The following is an 18,617-nucleotide window of genomic DNA, read 5'->3' on the forward strand; positions in this document are numbered from 1 at the left end:
GGGGGACACAGGGTCCTCACACTCACATCCTTGTACCTTGCTTAGGGGGACCCCCTGCACACATGTGTTGCTCCCACCATCATCACCCTGGACCCCATCCCTGTGGGGCTGCCATGTCCCAGCTGCATGTCCAAAGACTGGGAACCAGTCTGCAATGAGTAGCTCCCAGTTTGGGGTCCCCACAGGTATAGGAAGGGATCATCCTGGTGTCCATAATGCCTCTGGCATGGGGGGGGTGTCACCCTGAAGACCCCCATCCTCAAGAACCCCATAGGCTACACCAGGCTGGGTGGGAGCTGTTTAGGGTTGTGCCCCCCCCCTCCCCAGGCAAGAAGGGGTTAAGGGCTCGGTCCAGCTGTGCAGTGCAGATGTGAGATATGCAGATGAGGCAGAGCAGGTTTTATAAGGCGGGTGCAGAGCCGGCACCCCCCAAAGCCGCAGGGACACCCCCATGGGTAGGTACCACCTGCTGGGAGCTGCTGCTCCGCTCTGGGGCAATGGGACTGGGGGAGACAAGGAAGGAGTAGGGGGGATATTGGGATGGGGAAGGCATCAAGATCCTCCAACCTGCTCCAGGGTGGTGGGATTGGGGTGGATAAAGGGTTGGGAGGACACTGGAGATTCAATCCTGCAGTGGGACCAGGGGGATAGGGATGGTACAATGGGAATGCTGGGTGGGGAGGTGGTGGTTCTAACCTTCTATGTCCCGTCCCCACCACAGGCTGTGCTTGCTGCTCACCCCATGGCACACACCACACGCTGCCCTGGGCAGGATATCATCATATACTGTAAGTTCACTATGAGACACTACAGTATAGATGATGTACTCCCCTGCGCTGCACCACCACCGGCACACCAACGGGCCCAGGACCAGCACCACCAGCATGGAGGGATGGGGGATGCAGGGCTGGGATGTGGGACATGGGATGCATGGGGTGCAGAGGTTGGGATGGGGGTACCATGGGTGCAGCCGAGGACCTGCGGCCGGCGGGGAAACCGTTACCATTACTGAGTTTAGTAATGGTAACGGTTCTGCTGACGGCCGAGCACGTGGCATGGATGTGGGATGGACATGGTATGGACACAGCATGGACATGGTATGGGCACAGCATGGACACGGCAATGGAGCCCTGGGATGGGGCACAGAGCAATAAAGGGGGTTACGGCACCATGGATCCGGCTCTTCTTCTTCATCATGTCCCCTGGGCTCTCTGGGCCCAGGGCAGGGTCACTGGGAGCACTGGGAGGCTCAGGGGGTGCATTTGGGTGCGGGTAGGACAAGGAAACTTGGGGTGCATTTGGGTGTACAGAGGTGCAGGGTGCACTGGGTGTATTTCAAGGGGGCACTGGGGAGACCTGGGAGGCACTGGGGGTGCGTTGTGGGGACTGGGGAGACTTGGGGAGCACTGGGGTGTATTGCAGGGGGAGCATTGGGATGCACAGGGATGCATTGAAGAGGGGAACTGGGAGCACTGGGGCTTATTGTGGAGCACGGAGGAGTAGCTGGATGTGTGCGGTGTGTTGTGGGGGGCACCGGGCATCCTGGGGAGCACTGGGATCGACTGGGGAGTGTTTTAGGGAGCACTGGGACACACTGGGATGTATAGTGGGGTGCACTGTGTGCACTGGGGTGTGCTCCAGAGGGCACCGGCACTCACTGGGCGGTGTGATGGGGGCACTGGGAGCACTGGGAGGTGAATGGGGGGCACTGGGAGGTGAATGGGGGGCACTGGGAGGTGGGGGGGGCACTGGGGAGGGTCCCATTACCCTGCACCGTGCTGTGGGGCCAGCAGGGGGCGCCCCCTCCCCTCGTCCCCTCCCACTCCCGCTTCCTCCCCACAATCCCCCGCGGCGGGCGGTGGCGCACTGCTCCCGCCCCCTCCCTCTCTGCACCAATGAGAGCGGGCGGTGCTCCTGCTCCCGCCGTGCCCCGCGGCGGCCAAGATGGCGGCACCCATGGCGGCGGCGCGCTCCGTCCGCTGGGTCGTGCGGGCCGCAGCCGCGGGGCCGCGTCTGCTGGGCCCGGGTGAGGGCAGCGGGGCCGCGGTGCGGGGGGGGGGGATGGGGTGTGGGTCTGTCCGTGTGGTGCTGTCCGTGTGGTGCTGTCCGTGTGGTGCTGTCCGTGTGGTGCTGTCCGTGTGGTGCTGTCCGTGTGGTGCCGTGGGTTCGGTGCCGTGGGGTTGGTGCCGTGGGTTCGGTGCCGTGGGTTCGGTGCCGTGGGTTCGGTGCCGTGGGTTCGGTGCCGTCGGTGTGGTGCCGTCGGTTCGGTGCTGTCGGTTTGGTGCTGTCGGTGTGGTGCCGTCGGTTCGGTGCCGTCGGTTCATGCCTTCCGCTGCTTCCTTCCAGCCCCTGCCGCCTCGGTTCCGCGGCCCGGCCGCTGCTGCGGGAGCAGCTCGGCGCTGGGCAGCATCCTGGGTGTCCCCTCGCAGAAGCCGCCCGCAGCGCTGGGCCAGCACCCGCCGCCCGTCGCCATCAGCAGAGGTGAGCGGTCCGGGTCCCACCGGTGCTCCCGGCCCTCGGTGGGCTGTTATCAGCACCCAAACCCCTTCATTCCCCCATAGAGGAGCAGGAGCGGCTGCTGCAGGATCGGCCTGACCAGCCCAGCAACCCCAGGGTGCTCAGAATCGCCATCATCGGAGCTCCCAACGCGGGGAAGTCCACGCTGTGCAACCAGCTTCTGGGCAGGAAGGTGTGGCTGCGGCACAGCAGGGAGCTCAGGGTGTTCGCAGCCTCTCCTTAACGCGTGTCCTGGTGTTGGATGTGTTTGCTTTGCTGCAGGTTTTCCCTGTCTCCAAGAAGGTGCACACAACGCGGTGCAAGGCCCGGGGTGTTGTCACCCATGAGGACACACAGCTGGTGAGCGGCCTCCCTGCGGCACTGGGAACTCTTAGCCAGAAGTGTGGGGTTTCCCATTTACACCTATGGATATTTCTCTATTTATATCCTGTTATTTCTCATGTCTGTCTTATATTCCATTTATACCCTTCTAATTGCACAAAGTTGAGCTTGGTCACAGGCTGCAGACACACAGGATTTGTCTTTCCTCTTTCTAGATCATTCTGGACACACCTGGCCTCACTAATCGTGTTAAAGTCAAAAGGTATCATCATTGGTGGTGTGGGGGGAGAAGGGGGGTCCTGTCCATTGAGGTGTCATAAAACCAGAGTGATTCTGCTGTGCTGAGTTTGGAAACCAGGAGTGACAGGAATGTGGGTTTTAGCCTTATTTTGGTCTCTGGGGTTTTTATTGTTGCAGTTTCAGTGGTGTCCCTTGAACCCTGTTGTGTTTGATTCTGCCCATGTGCATGTAACAAGGGATGTCACAGCCCTTAAGTCAGCCTCGTGTCAGCTGGGATAAAGGGAAGCACTGTTTTCCCTGCCCCTTTGAGGGGAAGGAAGATGACTGTGATCCTGTGTGTCTGCCTTACTCCTTTGCATCTGTCTTTCAGACATAAATTGGAGGAAGCCATGCTGACAGACCCGTGGGACAGCATGAAACATGCGGACTTAGGTGGGTGCTCAGCTGCTCTTGAGTCCAGCCAAACCCTTTATCTGCCACAGAGGTTCACAGCCCCATGGCTGTGATACCTGGGTGTTCATTGGGCAGAAAAGGCAGCCCTAGGAGCATGAAATAGAAGCAAAGGTTGGTGAAAAGACTTAATACTGAGCTCAGGATGGGGTAAGAATTGCCTGGTGCCAAGCAGGGAGCAGCCTGGGTTAAGTACTGGATTTGGATGTTAAGTTTTAGCACGTGTGATGTTTGGATGACAGGGATAAATGGCACTTTATAGTTCTGTCGATTAGAGTTTTCTTTTTTGGCTCCATCTGCATGGTCCCCTTTAGAAGATGGAGAAGTAGCAGCAGGAGAGCAGCATAAACTGTAGAGAACGTGTTGGATGGTGCAGGTTCATTATATCCCCCTCCCTCTTCCCTGGCAGTTCTGGTGTTGGTGGATGTGTCTGATCACTGGACACGAAACTCCCTGAGCAAGGAGGTGCTGAAGTGTCTGTCTACGTTTCCCCACGTCCCAAGTGTCCTGGTTCTGAACAAGGTAAATGAGGAGCTTGTGCCTTCTGCCTTCTACAGTGGTTTATGCTGGTGTCATCAGGCAGCACCATCATCAGTGGTGTGAGTCCAGGTCACTGAGGCTGGGTGTGCTTCTGTCCACTTATGCTGCAGAAGCCTTGTCCTGTAGCAGCTTCCTCCTCTGGATGGTTTCCTCTGGCTCCTTTGGCTCCAGGGCCCTGCTGCCAGCCTCATTCAGAACAAATTCCTGATGCCTGTCTCCCTCGCTTTAGGTGGATCTGCTGAAGAAGAAGTTCCTCCTGCTGGAGCTGGTCAATGAGCTGACAGAGGGAATTGTGAATGGAAAGAAATTGGAAGTGAGAGTTGCGGTTGAACAGAATTCCAGTTCTTCAGCCAAGTCTCCTCTTCGAATCACTCAGGCTTCACCATCTGAGAACAGGGCCCCTCAGTCAAGCCCAAATCAAGCCCGAAGTGTCTCTGGCTTGGAAAACCACAGTGATGTGGAGGCTTCGGAGTGCAGCGTTGTCACAGGAGAACCACAAGGGCTGACTCGAAATGGACCCAAAGAGCTGAAAGAGAGGAAAGGTTGGCCGGGCTTCCAGGAGATTTTCATGCTGGCAGCTCTCCATGGGGAGGAGGTGGATACACTGAAGGTAACTGCAGTCTGAACTTGAGACTGGTGTGCTCGTATCCCTGTGAGACTCCCTCCAGTACTTCCTACTGAGCTTTGTGTCATGTGGGAAGTAGCAGAGCTGCTGTTCTGGGATCTGGGGGAAGTGTTGTCAATGTGGAGTATGTTCATGCTGTACCTCCAGAGTTCTCTGTACAGGACTCTTACTTGGGGCTCTCCAAACAGCACCTTGGTCATAAAGATGAGACCACCCAGTGCGTTATCTTTGAGCTACAAAAGATACTGTGGGCTCTTGTAACTTGTACAGATAACTCTGGGGAGGTGTGACCCTTTGGTAGGGTTTGAGTTTCAGATGCTTCCCTTTCTCCTTTCCCCAGCACAGGTACTAAACTACCAGGACAAGAGAAGGCTCCTTAAGAGGAGGCCTTAGGGCAGCTTCCAGTGCCTAAAGGGGCTACAAGAAACCTGGAGAGGTGCTTGGGACAAGGGGAATGGCTTTAACCTGCCAGAGGAGAGACTGAGCTGAGCTCTTAGGCAGAAGCTGTTCCCTGTGAGGGTGCTGAGGCGCTGGCACAGGGTGCCCAGAGAAGCTGTGGCTGCCCCATTCCTGGCAGTGCTCAAGGGCAGGTTGGACACAGGGGCTTGGAGCAGCTGCTCCAGTGGAAGGGGTCCCTGCCCGTGGCAGGGGTTGGAGCTGGAGGAGCTTTAAGGTCCCTTCAGCCCAAACCATTCCATGATTCTATGCTCTGATGCCTGACCAGCAGCAACATCCTCATAGTGACTCACAGCAGGGTCAGCACAGGGGTAAGTGACACCATGTGAGCAGTAGGTGACATCTGATGGTGTGCTGTGTGCTTTGTGTGACAGCGGTACCTCTTCCTGCAAGCCAAGCCAGGCCCTTGGGAGTTCCACAGTGGGGTCTTGACCAGCCAGTCACCTCAGGAGGTCTGTAATAATATCATCAGGGAGAAGATACTGGAGTACCTGCCACTGGAAGTGCCCTATGGTGTGACTCAGGTGGGAAGCATGCAGAAGCAGACTTGCCTTTGAGTGTGGGATGAGAACCCCTTTATTTGATGTGCCAGACTCTTTACCGGCCCCATGGGGTAACCTGGAACTGACACAGTCTCACAGAGCCTGATGTGTGTTGAAAGGGGTTGGGGAGCTGAGCTGGCCTCTGAGGGAGCAGCATTTGTGGTTGCTGAGGAGCTCTGTGGAAGTGCTGAGTGCTCACTTGATGTTGCAGGTGACAGAGATGTGGGAGGAAGGAGAGTGTGGGGAGCTCCTCATTGTGCAGAGCCTCCTGGTCCCAAGGAAATCTCATATGGTGAGTGACAGAAGACAGATGGGTGCTGGGGAGTGTGAAATGAGGTTCCTTTGCGTGTGTGTGCATCCTTGCTGTGATCCCCCCTCCTCAGCTGTGGGGTTGCAGCCTGGCACAGGCTGCTCATGCTCATGCCTTTCTGGAGTTGCCCATGGTTTGATCTGGGGATTTCTAACGCTGCTGTATCCCCTGCTGTGTTCTTGGGGCAGTTCCTTCCTGCTGTTAAGCAGCATCAGGATGAGCGTGGTGAGCTTCTCTTCTCTTTGGGTTTTAATCCAGATGATGCTGATTGGAAGAGGAGGGAAGGTCATCAGCAGGATTGCTCAGGAGGCTGGCCAGGACCTGATGAACGCTTTCCTGTGTGATGTCCGCTTGAAGCTCAAGGTGGAGGTGAAGAGTTGAGCTCTTTGCCCATGTTTTAACAGACTTGAGCTCTCTGGTTGTGCAGAGAAACCGGTCCCGTTTTCCCCCGCAGGTCTCTTGGCACCTTTATTCAGTCCAGAAGCAGAGAATGATGGTGTCAGGGTCGAGGCCTGAAGTAGGATGTGTTATTCTGTGTGGGAATGGCCTAAACTGAAATAAAACCTCCAGACCTGCCACTCTGTGGGGCCCTTGGCACAGAGGCAGTGGAGCCCAGCACCCTCCTGAGCTGCACATGGATCTGGTGGTGGGAGGCTTGAGTTTCCTCTCCACATGAGGCTGTGCTCAGGTGTTTGGAGCCAGAAATCCAGGCCAATCCCCATGTCCTGTAATACATCAACATCCCTGGGTGAGGAGAGCCCAGGCTGCTGCCCTGCCAGTGAGCAGAGCTTGGAACCTGTTGAGCAAATCCTGCACCCACCAGCATAAGATCAGGGAGATGATTTAGCAGCATTGGGAAAATGGAAATTGGGAGCTGCTGAAGGATATTCCACTGATAGGAATGTCTCATGGATCATCCATGAGCTGGGTGGAAAAGCCTCCAGTGTGGGGCTGCCTTGCCTCTGCGACACTGGGGTCTCTGGAATGCTGCTGTCCAACTTCTGTATTTGCCTTACAATAAAGTGAGGTCACAGCACAACTGATGGTTCCCATCTCTGTTCTTCCTCCCCATCACCCAGACCTCGCAGCCATCACCTTCCCCATGCTTTGTTCCTACTAACTCCAGGCTGCTCTTAGGTTTTTCCTCCTTTATTCCCAGCTTAGCTTGGATCCTGTTTCCAGAAGACTGACTCTGGGGGAGGGAAAAGCCGGGTAAGTGGATATGGAGGGGTTGGACGTGTCTTGTTGGATGGGAATATGATGGGAAAGCCATGACCATGGCATGGCAAGGTCAGGATTAGGTGGGATGAGGAAGGAACAGGGATGGAGCAGGGTCCCCAGAGCAATGTCTGGTCCGGGGGGTGATGGAGGTATAGGAAGAGGTGAACACCCTGATTAATGAGCCTGACAATGGGGTTCATTAACCATTGCACTCGCAGTGTTTAATTGACTTTACCCCAACCCCCCCCAGCACCCTATGCACCGGGCACCGCCAGGGGGCGACACTGCGCGGCTCTGCCCCCCCCCCCCCCCATCCCTTCCGGCGCATGCGCAGGGGGCGGGCCCGGCGGGTCCGTTGGCGCGCGTGCGCGGGAGCGGCTGGCGCAGCCACCACGGCGAGAGCGGGCGGCGGCGGCGAGCGGCGGGGCCGGCACGGGCACAGCGGCGGCGGCGCCATGAGGCCCGGGCAGGGGCACCGAGAGTGAGTCCGGGCTCTGCGGGGCGGGAGGGGCCGTCCCCTCCTCACCGGGGCACGGGACCGGCGCGGCCCACACCCCCCCCCCCCCCCCCCCCATTGTCCTTCCCCGGTGTCCCCTCCCCCCACAGCGTGAGGTGCTCCCGTTGTCGTGACCCCCCCTTCCTGTCGCGACAGCGCCTCCCGGAGTTCACCCGCTTTTCCCCCCCGGGGGTGGCTCTTCCGCTCGGTCCGGTGCTCCCCCCCCCCCCCGCGTCGTCCTTGTGAGGGGCCGGAGGGAGCCCGGCCAGGCCCCTCTGCACCCCCGGCACTGCCAATGCCTGCCCCTCGGTAGCGAGCACACAGCGGGAACCGCGATAATGCCTCCTCAGTCGCGACCGAGAGGTGCCGTCAGGAAGCAGGGGGGATTGCGGTCGCAGTGCGTGCGGATCCTTTGTGTAATTCCTTCCCAAGAAAAGTGTCTGTTCGCCAGAGGTATCCGTAACCACGGGGCGCTTTGATCCCCCCCAGCCATGTGTTGGGAGGAGAGCTGCGGAGCTCGAGTTCCTTCCTTGCAGCCCTTTTACTGAGCAAAGTACTTGAGATGCTGTTGGTTGTGCGGTGTGTGAGCTTCCACAGCGGCACCTGCGAGGGCTTATGGACATCCTCCACCCTGCTCCCGCATCGCCTCTCACTGCTCGGCACCCGGTTTAGGGTAGATCAGCAGCGCAGGTTGGGTTAGGTCAGTGTTATTCATTCCATTCACTTCTTACCGCAGCCCTTCGTTTCCTTGTACCGCATTAAGAAAACACAAGTTTATTCGGCAAACTTTTCTTTGCAGCAATACTTCCTTAGCTGCGTGTTGCACAAACCGGCTCTTTGTTGCACGGGGATGAGGTTGGCTTCTCGAGTGATGTCATTTGTGCTGGCGGTGACTTTGGGATCGAATAAATCCTACCGGGTTGTGTGTGTGTGCGCTGAAGAAACTTCATTGATACAGCAGCCAACGGGGAGGATCCTGTGAGCGGAGCAGAGCAGGCAGTAAGGGAGCACAGTGATGGCAGTTGCTTTTGCCCTTCAGCGCGGGTGTTTCTGCTCATGACTTTTTTCCACCTAAGTAATTTGAACTTGTTGGAGCCCTTTCATTGAAGTAAATGCGTAAAGCAGTGGGAAAGATGCTGTCGAAGCATATTGGAGGTGAGAGCAGGCTCTGGCAGCCAGCAGCCTGGGGAGTGGAGGATGTAAGGGGAGCATTCAGGTCCTGGAAAGCCAGTCCAGAGGGTCTGAAAACTCAGGGAGGGGAAGAGAAAGCAAGTAGCAAATTAACTGGTGATTTTTTAGCACAGGAAGGTTGGGATCGAGAGCAAGCATCAGAACAGAGGGTAAGACGTGCAATAAATACAGGATCGAAGCCTTCAGGGAAAGATGATCCCATAAAGAAAGTCTGTTTGTAATTTTTTATATGATATTTACAATGAGCAGAATTTCTGAGGTGAAGAAATCAGAGACTGACCCTTTCCTAGGGGGAGTCACAGGAGCTGGAGGATGGGTTGAGAACCGGCAGTGATTTACAAGGGTGGCTTCAGATATTCTCAGTATTCCTCAACTATTTTAAGAAGCCATATTGAGTTCAAGCCCAAGCAGCCTGAGAGTCTGGAGAGAGGAAGCAGGAGCAGGAATTAAGCAAAAATAGAGAAATCTGACATAATGGATGACAAGGGAGATGACTGCTGAAAGATGCCGGCACGCTCTGTGTTCCTTCGTGCTTGCTGTGTGCGTGTGTTGTGTTACACAGCTTTGGAAGTGTAGAAAAGAAAAGGGAAAAGAAGATGCTGAGATAAAAGAAAAGGCAGGTGCTTAAATTCTGTTAAGGATCATCTTTGATACTGACAGTAAGTAGTGACCTTACTTGCTGCTCCCTCTCTGTCATTTCCTGAGCTTCTCAATTGAATAAATAATGGGCTTAGCACCAAACAAATACCATTTAATAAGATGGTATTTTTGTTCCCCCTCTCGCTTCACATTTGCAAACAGATTCACACTTTTTCTGCTTGAACACAGCCTCGGGTGCTATTTCTGTTAATAACGTTAAAAAATAAGTTGGAGAATGGCCACATAGTAATAAGGGTTTTTTTCCTCTCCAAATGTAAAATTAAGGAACCCTTATGTTCCCTGTGACTTGGATATTTGCCTTCATTACATCTTATTTGTATTTGTTTCAAGTTGTCATCTGATAGATAAGCTTTTAGATCTAGATGTGCTTCTGGGAACTGTAAGTAGATCAAGAGGCGAGGAAGGGATTTAGTCAAGGACTGAAGTATCTGTGTTTGCCAGAGATGCAGACTGCTGTGTGATGTACAGGAGCCCCAGCTCGTATCCTCACCTGCACTTGCTGGATATGGGATACAAACTTGGATAGTTTCCTCTCCAGCGCAGTAGGTTTTCACTTTGGTTTGTCCGTTCATCTTCATTCTGCTTTGGTCTTGACCTGGGCTGACACACAGAGATGGGCAGAGGAAGAAGTAGAGGTGGTTGCCTTGATTGCCCCCACCCCGAAGTCTCTGTCATAGAAACATGTTGTAGCCTGTATATTGCTGGCTTGCTCATCTTCGGTGAGTGGACTTGCTGATTTATGGAGATGGGAGATGAAGTAATGTCCATTCTGCATTTCTCTAAAGCTTGGTAGCTCCTAGGATTCTGGGATTTATGGAATTATTAAAGACACCACTGAGAGCATAGCCACAACCTGACTTGCTTGATTTATTTAACAGATGATCAGAACTTTCACATAATTGCTTTAAGAACATGTAGTTCATTGAAATACTACACCCAGCAGTGGAGTAGCTGGTCACTCCGTCACGTTGTAGACTAACAGGGGCCTGCTGACTCCTCTGAAGCTGTTTCTGGGGTAAGATGCTCCTGAAGATGAGTAAAAGCTTCAGCGTTTTCCTCATGGAATGTATTATCCCACCACTCCCAATTGTCAGTATTCCAAACTGGGAAGTTAAATGAATAATTCAAATTCTTACTCCTTGTATGCTATTCCATATTTCCACTTTCCCATTGTATTGTGGGACTCCTATTAAAATCATAACCATAACGGTCTTGGAGCAGTTTTTCTTTCAATTGCAGATCCTTAGTTTGAATATGAATGCTAAAAGGAGTTTTGTCACACTCATCTTTTTTCTTCCCCCCCAAAATTGCTTTCCAGCTACTGATTCAGCTGCTCAAGAACATTGCTCCTGAAAAGGCATTCTCCTGACTGGCGTCCAGAACAGTTGGCTTTTGCTTTGTCCAAAAATACTTTTCCAATGGATTGTATTCCTCAAAAGCTGCTGGTTTCCATGTTTTTAGTGATTTTAGTGATCTAACTCAGTTTAGATCTAAGGCAGAAGCTGTTCCCTGTGAGGGTACTGAGGCGCTGGCACAGGGTGCCCAGAGAAGCTGTGGCTGCCCCATCCCTGGCAGTGTTCAAGGCCAGGTTGGACACAGGGGCTTGGAGCAGCTGCTCCAGTGGAAGGTGTCCCTGCGAGTGGCAGGGGTTGGAGCTGGAGGAGCTTTAAGGTCCCTTCAACCCAACCCATTTTATGATTCTATGATTTAAATGGGCACTTAAAAGCCAACAGTGATGATGGCCCATGGCTAATCTGGCTTCATAGACTTTGCAGACCCCTCTTCCTTAACTCAGTACATTTTCTCTGGGTGTCTCTTCATGTCTCCCCACTCATTTTGTATTTGATTTGTTGTTGCTATAATTATTCTCCCCCTGCGCTCAAGCATTATGCATAGTTTACATATTCCCATTGCTTAACTTATTTATACTGTGTTTGAAGCTTAGTCCAAGTTTCCAGGGTTTGTGAAGAAAACGGTGGTATTTCAGGATTGGAATCGTTTCACAAGGCAGTTTGGCTGCAGTCTGGTTTGGTGTGGAATAACAGGGGTGTGCTGGGGTGGGATCAGGAGAGACTTTTAATGGAAGTTTTCAAGTCCTGTGCAGTGCTTCTGATCTGCTGAATGTTGTGTGTGGAGCACTTGAGTTGAACGTCTGGGTTATTGATGTATTTAGAGATAACTGAGCTGCTCTAAGCTTCTAAATGGATGCATTGATGGATGTACTATAGGGAAATGTGTTAGAAAACAGGTTTTCTGTAAATGCAATGCATTGGTGACATACTTCTAAGTAAAATTCTGTTGAATTAGGTCCTGCCTCCAGTGTGAACAAGCTCTGTAGCATCAGTGTGCAGTAAGTAAGAGAGATTTGTAATTTCTTACAATGTCTGTAGTAATGTGATACAGAAAAGGTGAACCATGAAAGTGAAGCTATTTTTAGTATTAAAAAAGAGACAGAAATGATCCACCAAATGACACGTTGCTGACGTCTGTAGTGCAGCCAACCCAGTTAAGGTGCTGTATATTGTTTCCAGCAGGATTCTGATTGTTTCTGATTTAGAAACCACTTGAGAGCGAGTGGAAATGGGTGAAATGACATGTTCTGCTGTTCAGAGTGGATTTAGCATCCCCTTGTGTCATTCCACTTCTGCATGGGCAATCTCCCTGCCCTGTGCTCCTCAGCTAAGATGTCAGCCACCCACAGCATTCCCAGGTGATGTTTTCCTATCTGGTGGGTTTGGGCTTTCTGGTGGAGAAGAAATAGTTGCTGCTATAGCGAAAACAATGGAAAAGGGGGGAAAAAACATGTTTTTACTTGCTGAAATATTGCACAAGTCAATGTTCAGTGCTGTGGAGGGTTTTTATCCCCATTTCCTGACCCAAGCATATCCTTTGCTGTATCCTGCTGTCCCTCTTCTTGCTTCCACGTATTAAACTTGGAGCATGTGTTTTAGAGCGCTCACATATCACAGTCCTGCCCTTTCCTGTGGCTGTTGTCTTGTCACTCTATTCTGTTCCTTTCCATAGGTACTGAAATGCTCTGAAAACTATCATATGATTACCTGAGCCCATACCATGTGTATATATAGCTTAAATTCTGTTGGATAGAAATAGCATTGTATGAGCCTTTAAATAAGAAAATGACACAGGTGCTCCCACTCTCCAAAGGAAGCTTCCTCCTCTGCTCATCTTTCTTGGAATCTGGAATGGAAAAAGCATGCATTTTCAGCAGCTGGAATGGGGAGCCCTTCATGCCTACTTTATTGTTCTTTTTATTGTTCTTGCTCTTGATTCATCCTCTTCTGTCTCTCTCTGTCTTACTTTTTTGTCCTTCTAAACTAGAGGAATATCACATGCTTTGGCTTCATTGTGGACAGGAAACGTCAGGTATTTCCTTGCCTTTATTTCTCTTCCAGCTCATCAGCCTGTTCTGATTCTGGGTTGGTTCATTTTTCTTCCAGCTTCTGCCTGGAATGGGTAATGTGTTCCTAGAGCTGGTAATTCATACATCCTCGGGCTTTAAATTGTTCACAGCTATGCTGAGCATTTGTGAATGAGTGTGGAGGAAAATCAATGTGAAAAGGCCAGAGCAGGCAAGGGAAGAGAGCTCTTCCAGCACCTTTTTCCTGGTCACACCACTGCCTGGTTCTGAGTTTTCCTGTCTATGAACTCTTCAGTGTTTAAATTTAGAAATGGCTTGTTTGGGAACAAGTCACTTTTAAGATCCTTTCCAGAAGATTTGTGTGTAATTTAATCCCTTTCAGATTTGCTGCTCTGTTGCTCTGATCCAAGTTTAGCTTGTTCTGCAAGGCTTTAGGTTGCTCTTTCTCCCTATCCCTCTCTCAGTATTATCTGGAAATTGAGGATTTTTTTTCTTACTCAGAACTTGCAGCAGCATTTATGAACCTTTTTATACCTTTCCTATCCCCTGTTTCTATTCTGTGACAGGATAGAATCTTCAGAATGATTATTCTGTTAAAATAGCCTGAATGTTTAAAAATACAAATTCAATTTCTGTGAAGGACCTCGTGAGTGATTGTAGAACCATAGAATAGTTAGGGTTGGAAAGGACCTTAAGATCATCCAGTTCTAACCCCTGTGCCATGGGCAGGGACACCTCACACTAAACCAGGGCACCCAAGGTTTCATCCAACCTGGCCTTGAACACTGCCAGGGATGGAGCATTCACAACCTCCCTGGGCAACCCATTCCAGTGCCTCACCACCCTAACAGTAAAGAACTCATCATTGAAACACTCTGGGAATGGAACACATCTACTTTGGAAATTAGCCTGAATACTATATTTAATATTTCTGCTGTATATCCTCTCATATTTACTATTAATTTCCAACCCAGTTTAATATTTCAGGGCATCTTCTTACGGATTATCAATGAAGTTGCCACTGAAGAACCCCAAAAAGGCTTCTCAAAACGTGTTAGTAAGACATAACTTTGCAACCACTTCAATTTAAAGGAGGGAAGAATTAAGATTTTACATACTTCCATCTAGTGTGCGTGAGGGAAATTGCATCCACAGTTCAAATCCCAAACACTCTCCAAACAATTCCAGCTGGACAAGGGCCATCTCACCCATTGGTCTTTGTTAAGTAGTTCCTGCTGATAAACTGTAGCATCCCCAAGCTGGCAGATTTTAGCTCTTAAGTATTTATGGTGGCAGTAGCTTTGTGATGTCCATAAAATGGCGATGCAGGAGGCTTAAGAAAAATCACCTTTCACCATGTGATGCTCATCCTCTCCTTCAGTGTGTTCTGCTCTATTTACTTGACATTCTGTGCGAGGATTTCAGCTGCTTGATTTATGAGTTATCGCTGTTGAAATAAAATTAAAGTGCCTGTTCAGTTATTTAAGAGCCAATTAAATCTGATTTTATTCTAAGGTAACATTTGCAGTGGAAAGTGCATAAAACACAGTCTGTGGAGGAAAGTTATGTCTAAAAATGTTTAGTGTTTGGGGTTTATAATCTGTGGTTTAGATGGCTTGGCTCGCTGAATAAAATCCATTACAACCTCACAGTAGCGAGTTCAGATGGTAGAAGTTATTCTATGTAAGAAAATAAACCAGTTTTGGTGTTTTCAGTGATTCTATATAGCGTTAGAAAGGTTCTTTTATTCAACCAGGAGAAACTAATTTCTTGTTTGCAATGCTTTTGGAGAATGTAAGTTATTTATACCAGCCTTTAGTGACTTTGAGAGGTAGAAACAACGGGTCTTGTGGGAATAACGTGTCTCCAGTTGTGGGTTGTACTGTTGAGGGATCAGCTTTTATATTCATTGAGTTTTCTGTATCAGAATATGCTACTTGGTGTGAGGTCCCCACTCACAGAGGATGCTCAGGACTAGATGCTTTGAGAAACGCAGCTCCAGAACCTCAGGTGGTTCCTGCAGGATGGACAGAGGTGCATCATTTATTGCATGGTGTTGGGGGGCTGAGTTCACTCTTGACAATCCTGGTGGGGGCACAGATACACCCAAAACCTAACAGTACCAGAGAACACCCTACCAAGCTTTGTGGTCCTGTATTATATGGCAGTAAATACAGCAAATGGAGGATGAGCAGGTACTTTTTATTAGGTGTGGCAATTCAAATATATCTCTTGATTGTGGCGTTTCTTGTTGGGGAAGTGACAATGCCAATTTAACACCATGCATTATGTTTTCTAGGGCTGGGGGGTGCTGGCTGAGACTATGCTGATATTAAGGGTCTGGATTGCCTCATTTTTTATTAAAAATAAATCACATAGATGCAGATATAATTCTGTTTCTAACTAGACAAGCCTGCACTAGCCAGCTCTCGGGCTTGTGGCGTCTGTCTCCAACTACATCACAGATACGGAGGAAATGATTTATTTTAGTTTCCAACACTTAGATAAAACCCTGGTTTTGTGCAGATGGCACTGGAAGGATAGCACATAGCTCAGACAAATGTGTATAAAGCACTGTGTATCTGTACCAGAATCCAAATCTTGGGTAATATTGAGATTTATACTACTATGGTACTAGTGTGGGGGTGTTTTTTGCATATAGAATTAGATGCCGTGTGTAAAAGTTGGTGGGGTTGGTAAACTCCAGCCTGGCTGCTCCTTGCATCTTAGTGGGGTGCTTCCAGCTGCCCACCCTTCCCAGAACAGCTATTGGGAATTGTCTGGTTCATACTGGAGAATGATCTGGGGGTCTTGGATGATGAGAGCAGCACAGAGCAGGAGCATGAGGATGCTTGGCTTTATGGAGAGGGTTGGAGATGGTACAGGTATTTGAGGGTTACCTGCTCCTCCATCAAAGGCTTTTATAAAACACTTTCATAAATAAAGAAGATCCCAATAGCAGCACTAATTCTAAATAAATGTTTACTAAACACCATTAATGGATTTTAAATGTTTTTAGGAATAGTTATTAGTCCTTCAGTCTGGTATGGTGAAGGGAGCTTGGTCTCGATGGGGGGCTGCCATTTTAATGCTTCCTAGCAGGAGGCCTATTTTGATCATGCAAATTAGGTTGGGAAAAGTAGGCTAAGCCATTAAAAAGTAGGAGAGATCATGAAATTTTAAATGTTTAAGGTGACTGTTTTTCTAGTTATGAGCATTTTTGTTACCATCATTTACATATGTCACTTCATCTCCCCTTAAATCTCACATCCTCATCCCCTAACACTGACAACCTTGGTGCCCATTGCTCTCACATCCACTGCTCAAAATGGAAGTTGCAGTCCACTGACTATTTTATTCCCAGCAAGGTGCTTGGAAATATTGCCACGTGCTGTGTTTTGTTGTATAATTAGAAATGTAGATACAGGCTTGTTTCTGTTGTGCTGTGGTTAATTTTTTCCTATTCTGTTAACATTAATAGGGACTGAAGGTTAAACTTCACTTCTGTAAACTTGGGTATTTGCAGGATGCTTTTTGGCAAAGGGATTAATTCCAGCAGTGAGAAAGGGGAACACGTGCAGATGAATGAGGGTAAGAGCCAGAAGACTGGACCCGAAGTTAAAAGATTCTGGAGTTCTCAGGATGATCTTCATGGGTTCCCCATCAGTTTCTGGACAAGAGGATGAGCTGCTCACCAGCAGAAGGGCACAGCACTGGTGGACCACGGGGTCCTATTGAGGATGTGGGGAAGAGCGTCCTGCTTCCTGGCCAGCATGTGGATCCTGCAGGAACACTGCAGCCCATCCTTTGCATCCCACTCCTCCGGCCAATGAGTGCATCGACAAAATGACTGTCTGGGTGCCTGCCGGCTCGCAGGCTTCATTTAATCCTATTAATTTTTAATAGGAAATTAATATTAAGCTAGCATACTTCTAACATGACTTTGCCTGTGTGCAGAAAGACCTCTTGATTTGTATTTGCTTTGGAGGAGAAAAACGTTGGATCCTTCAGGAGCGAGGGAGCCAGAGTGCATGGGCTTTGAGCAGGGGCATACGTCTTTGTAGGGCTGTCACCTTCAGCTAATACAGTAGTAATGCCCTGGTCTGCTTCAGTGATCACAAGTGTTGGTTGGATTTCAAATGCGTATCTCTCGATGTAGCTCTCTGCAGTGGGGTGGTGTTTGTGGCTGTGCTGCTGGGATAAAGTGAGGGGAAATGAGGTTCTCCAGGTAAATGGGTGCGACAAGAGCATGGTGTGTCCATCAGCACAGAGCTGACCTGACTGGTGCCTAGTGGGAAATGCCAGGAGTTGAATACCAATTTTATGAGGACTTCAGTAAATATTAATTTAGGTGATTTAGGGTATTTCTAATTGCTGTTTTCACTAGCAGCTGACAAAGGAGAGTTGTGCTGGAGATGGAGGGTTTGTACCCAGCCACCCAGCTGTGGCTTTAGCACAGTTGATGTTCTGCAGCCTCCAAAACAGTAAACTTGGAACAGGAAGGTCTGCTCTGTGAGCTGATGCTATCTTTCTCATTAAGGTAGATTCTGGGAAAATAAGCTGCATTCCTTAGCTCTTGCAAACCTTTTTAATTGTTTTTTCTCACAACCTTCACCTGATCTTATCACATCAGTAATTGTTGCATCATATTTGCTTTATTCTCTGTAGTAGGAAGTCAGGTAATTGTTTTATACCTTTTGATGGGAAGCGTTTGGGAAGCCTGTTACATGAGCAGTGCAGCAACTATCGCAACACTTGCATTATTTCTCTTCCTTTTCTGCAGCTCCATGAGCAGCAAGGAAGAGAAGGGAGGCACAAGTGATCAGCAGCTCATCTAGAATTGAGTAACAGCCATGAAGTTACTCAGTGGTTTAGACTCCATCATAAAAGCAAAGCTATCAGCTCTGATGTGCCTTGTATTTAGGTGCATCTCATCTGCAGCAATATTCAGCCAGCCTTTCCTTATGAAGTAGTATTGTAGGGTATTAATTATTCATAGTCAGTTTAATTCTTCTTTCTTGCATATTTAATTGTAATAGCATGCTGTATGTCACAGTGATTTCCCAGAAGAACTGTACACCAAAGGAAAACCATTCAGGTAGAGAGCCTTAAATATGTCCGTGCTAATCTTTGTTGTTTAATCTTGGAGCAGAGCAGGATATCATCAGATGTTTCTTGCAGGGAGACAATTATGCAAAATCATGATTTCGTGTAACCTTTTCAGCTTAACTCTTCAAGCCAGGGTAGCTGATTTGATTTCCCCTCATGACGTTGACTTGCTCAGAGGGGAAAAAGCACTTAATGGGAGGGAGGACGTGACTTTTGTTTTCTCCTCTGAAGGGGGGAACCTCTCTCAAAGACATTGGAAGTGCCAATCGATTCCTTCCAGAAGATGAAGGAAGGGAATAAGATTTTTATTGGGTTCTTTGCAGTGATCAGAATAGCAATGCCACGTGCTTGTGTGATTAAGATTTTAGTTTTTAACAACTAGGATGGGCTCTTAGTGCTTCGTGCGAGAAGATATTGGAGGCACAGGAACTGCAAATGCATTTGCAATTTGATTTGCATCGTCCTCGTTCTAGAGCTGCCCAGGCTTGTATGGACTTGGTGAAACGGAATCCTCCGTGTTTGGGGGTAGGATTGTTCTCTGAGATTTCCTGTAGGAGTTT

At 49.6% G+C, this 18,617-nt stretch overlaps 2 protein-coding genes across 5 annotated transcripts in view; both read left to right on the forward strand.

The window, feature by feature from the left end:
* The first annotated feature begins 1,944 nt into the window (after positions 1–1,944).
* ERAL1 (Era like 12S mitochondrial rRNA chaperone 1) lies at positions 1,945–7,040 on the forward strand. 3 transcript variants are annotated; one of them, XM_034069082.1, is made up of 11 exons: positions 1,945–2,026; positions 2,347–2,481; positions 2,562–2,689; positions 2,779–2,856; positions 3,054–3,100; positions 3,449–3,510; positions 3,938–4,050; positions 4,298–4,678; positions 5,524–5,673; positions 5,903–5,983; positions 6,190–7,040. In XM_034069082.1, exons 1-11 carry the CDS (start codon positions 1,945–1,947, stop codon positions 6,343–6,345), a joined length of 1,413 nt encoding a protein of 470 aa, XP_033924973.1. In that variant the 3' UTR covers positions 6,346–7,040. The 3 variants fall into 3 exon arrangements, with proteins under 3 accessions (XP_033924973.1, XP_033924974.1, XP_033924975.1); XM_034069083.1 differs by having other exon boundaries at positions 6,260–7,040; XM_034069084.1 differs by lacking the exons at positions 1,945–2,026; positions 2,562–2,689 and having other exon boundaries at positions 2,318–2,481.
* Positions 7,041–7,590: 550 nt separating this feature from the next.
* FAM222B (family with sequence similarity 222 member B) overlaps positions 7,591–18,617 on the forward strand; it is a 36,871-nt gene continuing 25,844 nt past the window's right edge. The window contains exon 1 of one of the 2 annotated variants that reach the window (XM_034069033.1): positions 7,591–7,703. The gene's annotated coding sequence lies outside the window, so the exon portion shown is untranslated. The remainder of the gene's footprint in view (positions 7,704–18,617) is intronic. The other variant, XM_034069032.1, reaches the window with a different exon arrangement.

This window comes from Melopsittacus undulatus, chromosome 13 (genome assembly GCF_012275295.1).
Source record: "Melopsittacus undulatus isolate bMelUnd1 chromosome 13, bMelUnd1.mat.Z, whole genome shotgun sequence".
Classification (NCBI taxonomy): Eukaryota; Metazoa; Chordata; class Aves; order Psittaciformes; family Psittaculidae; genus Melopsittacus; species Melopsittacus undulatus.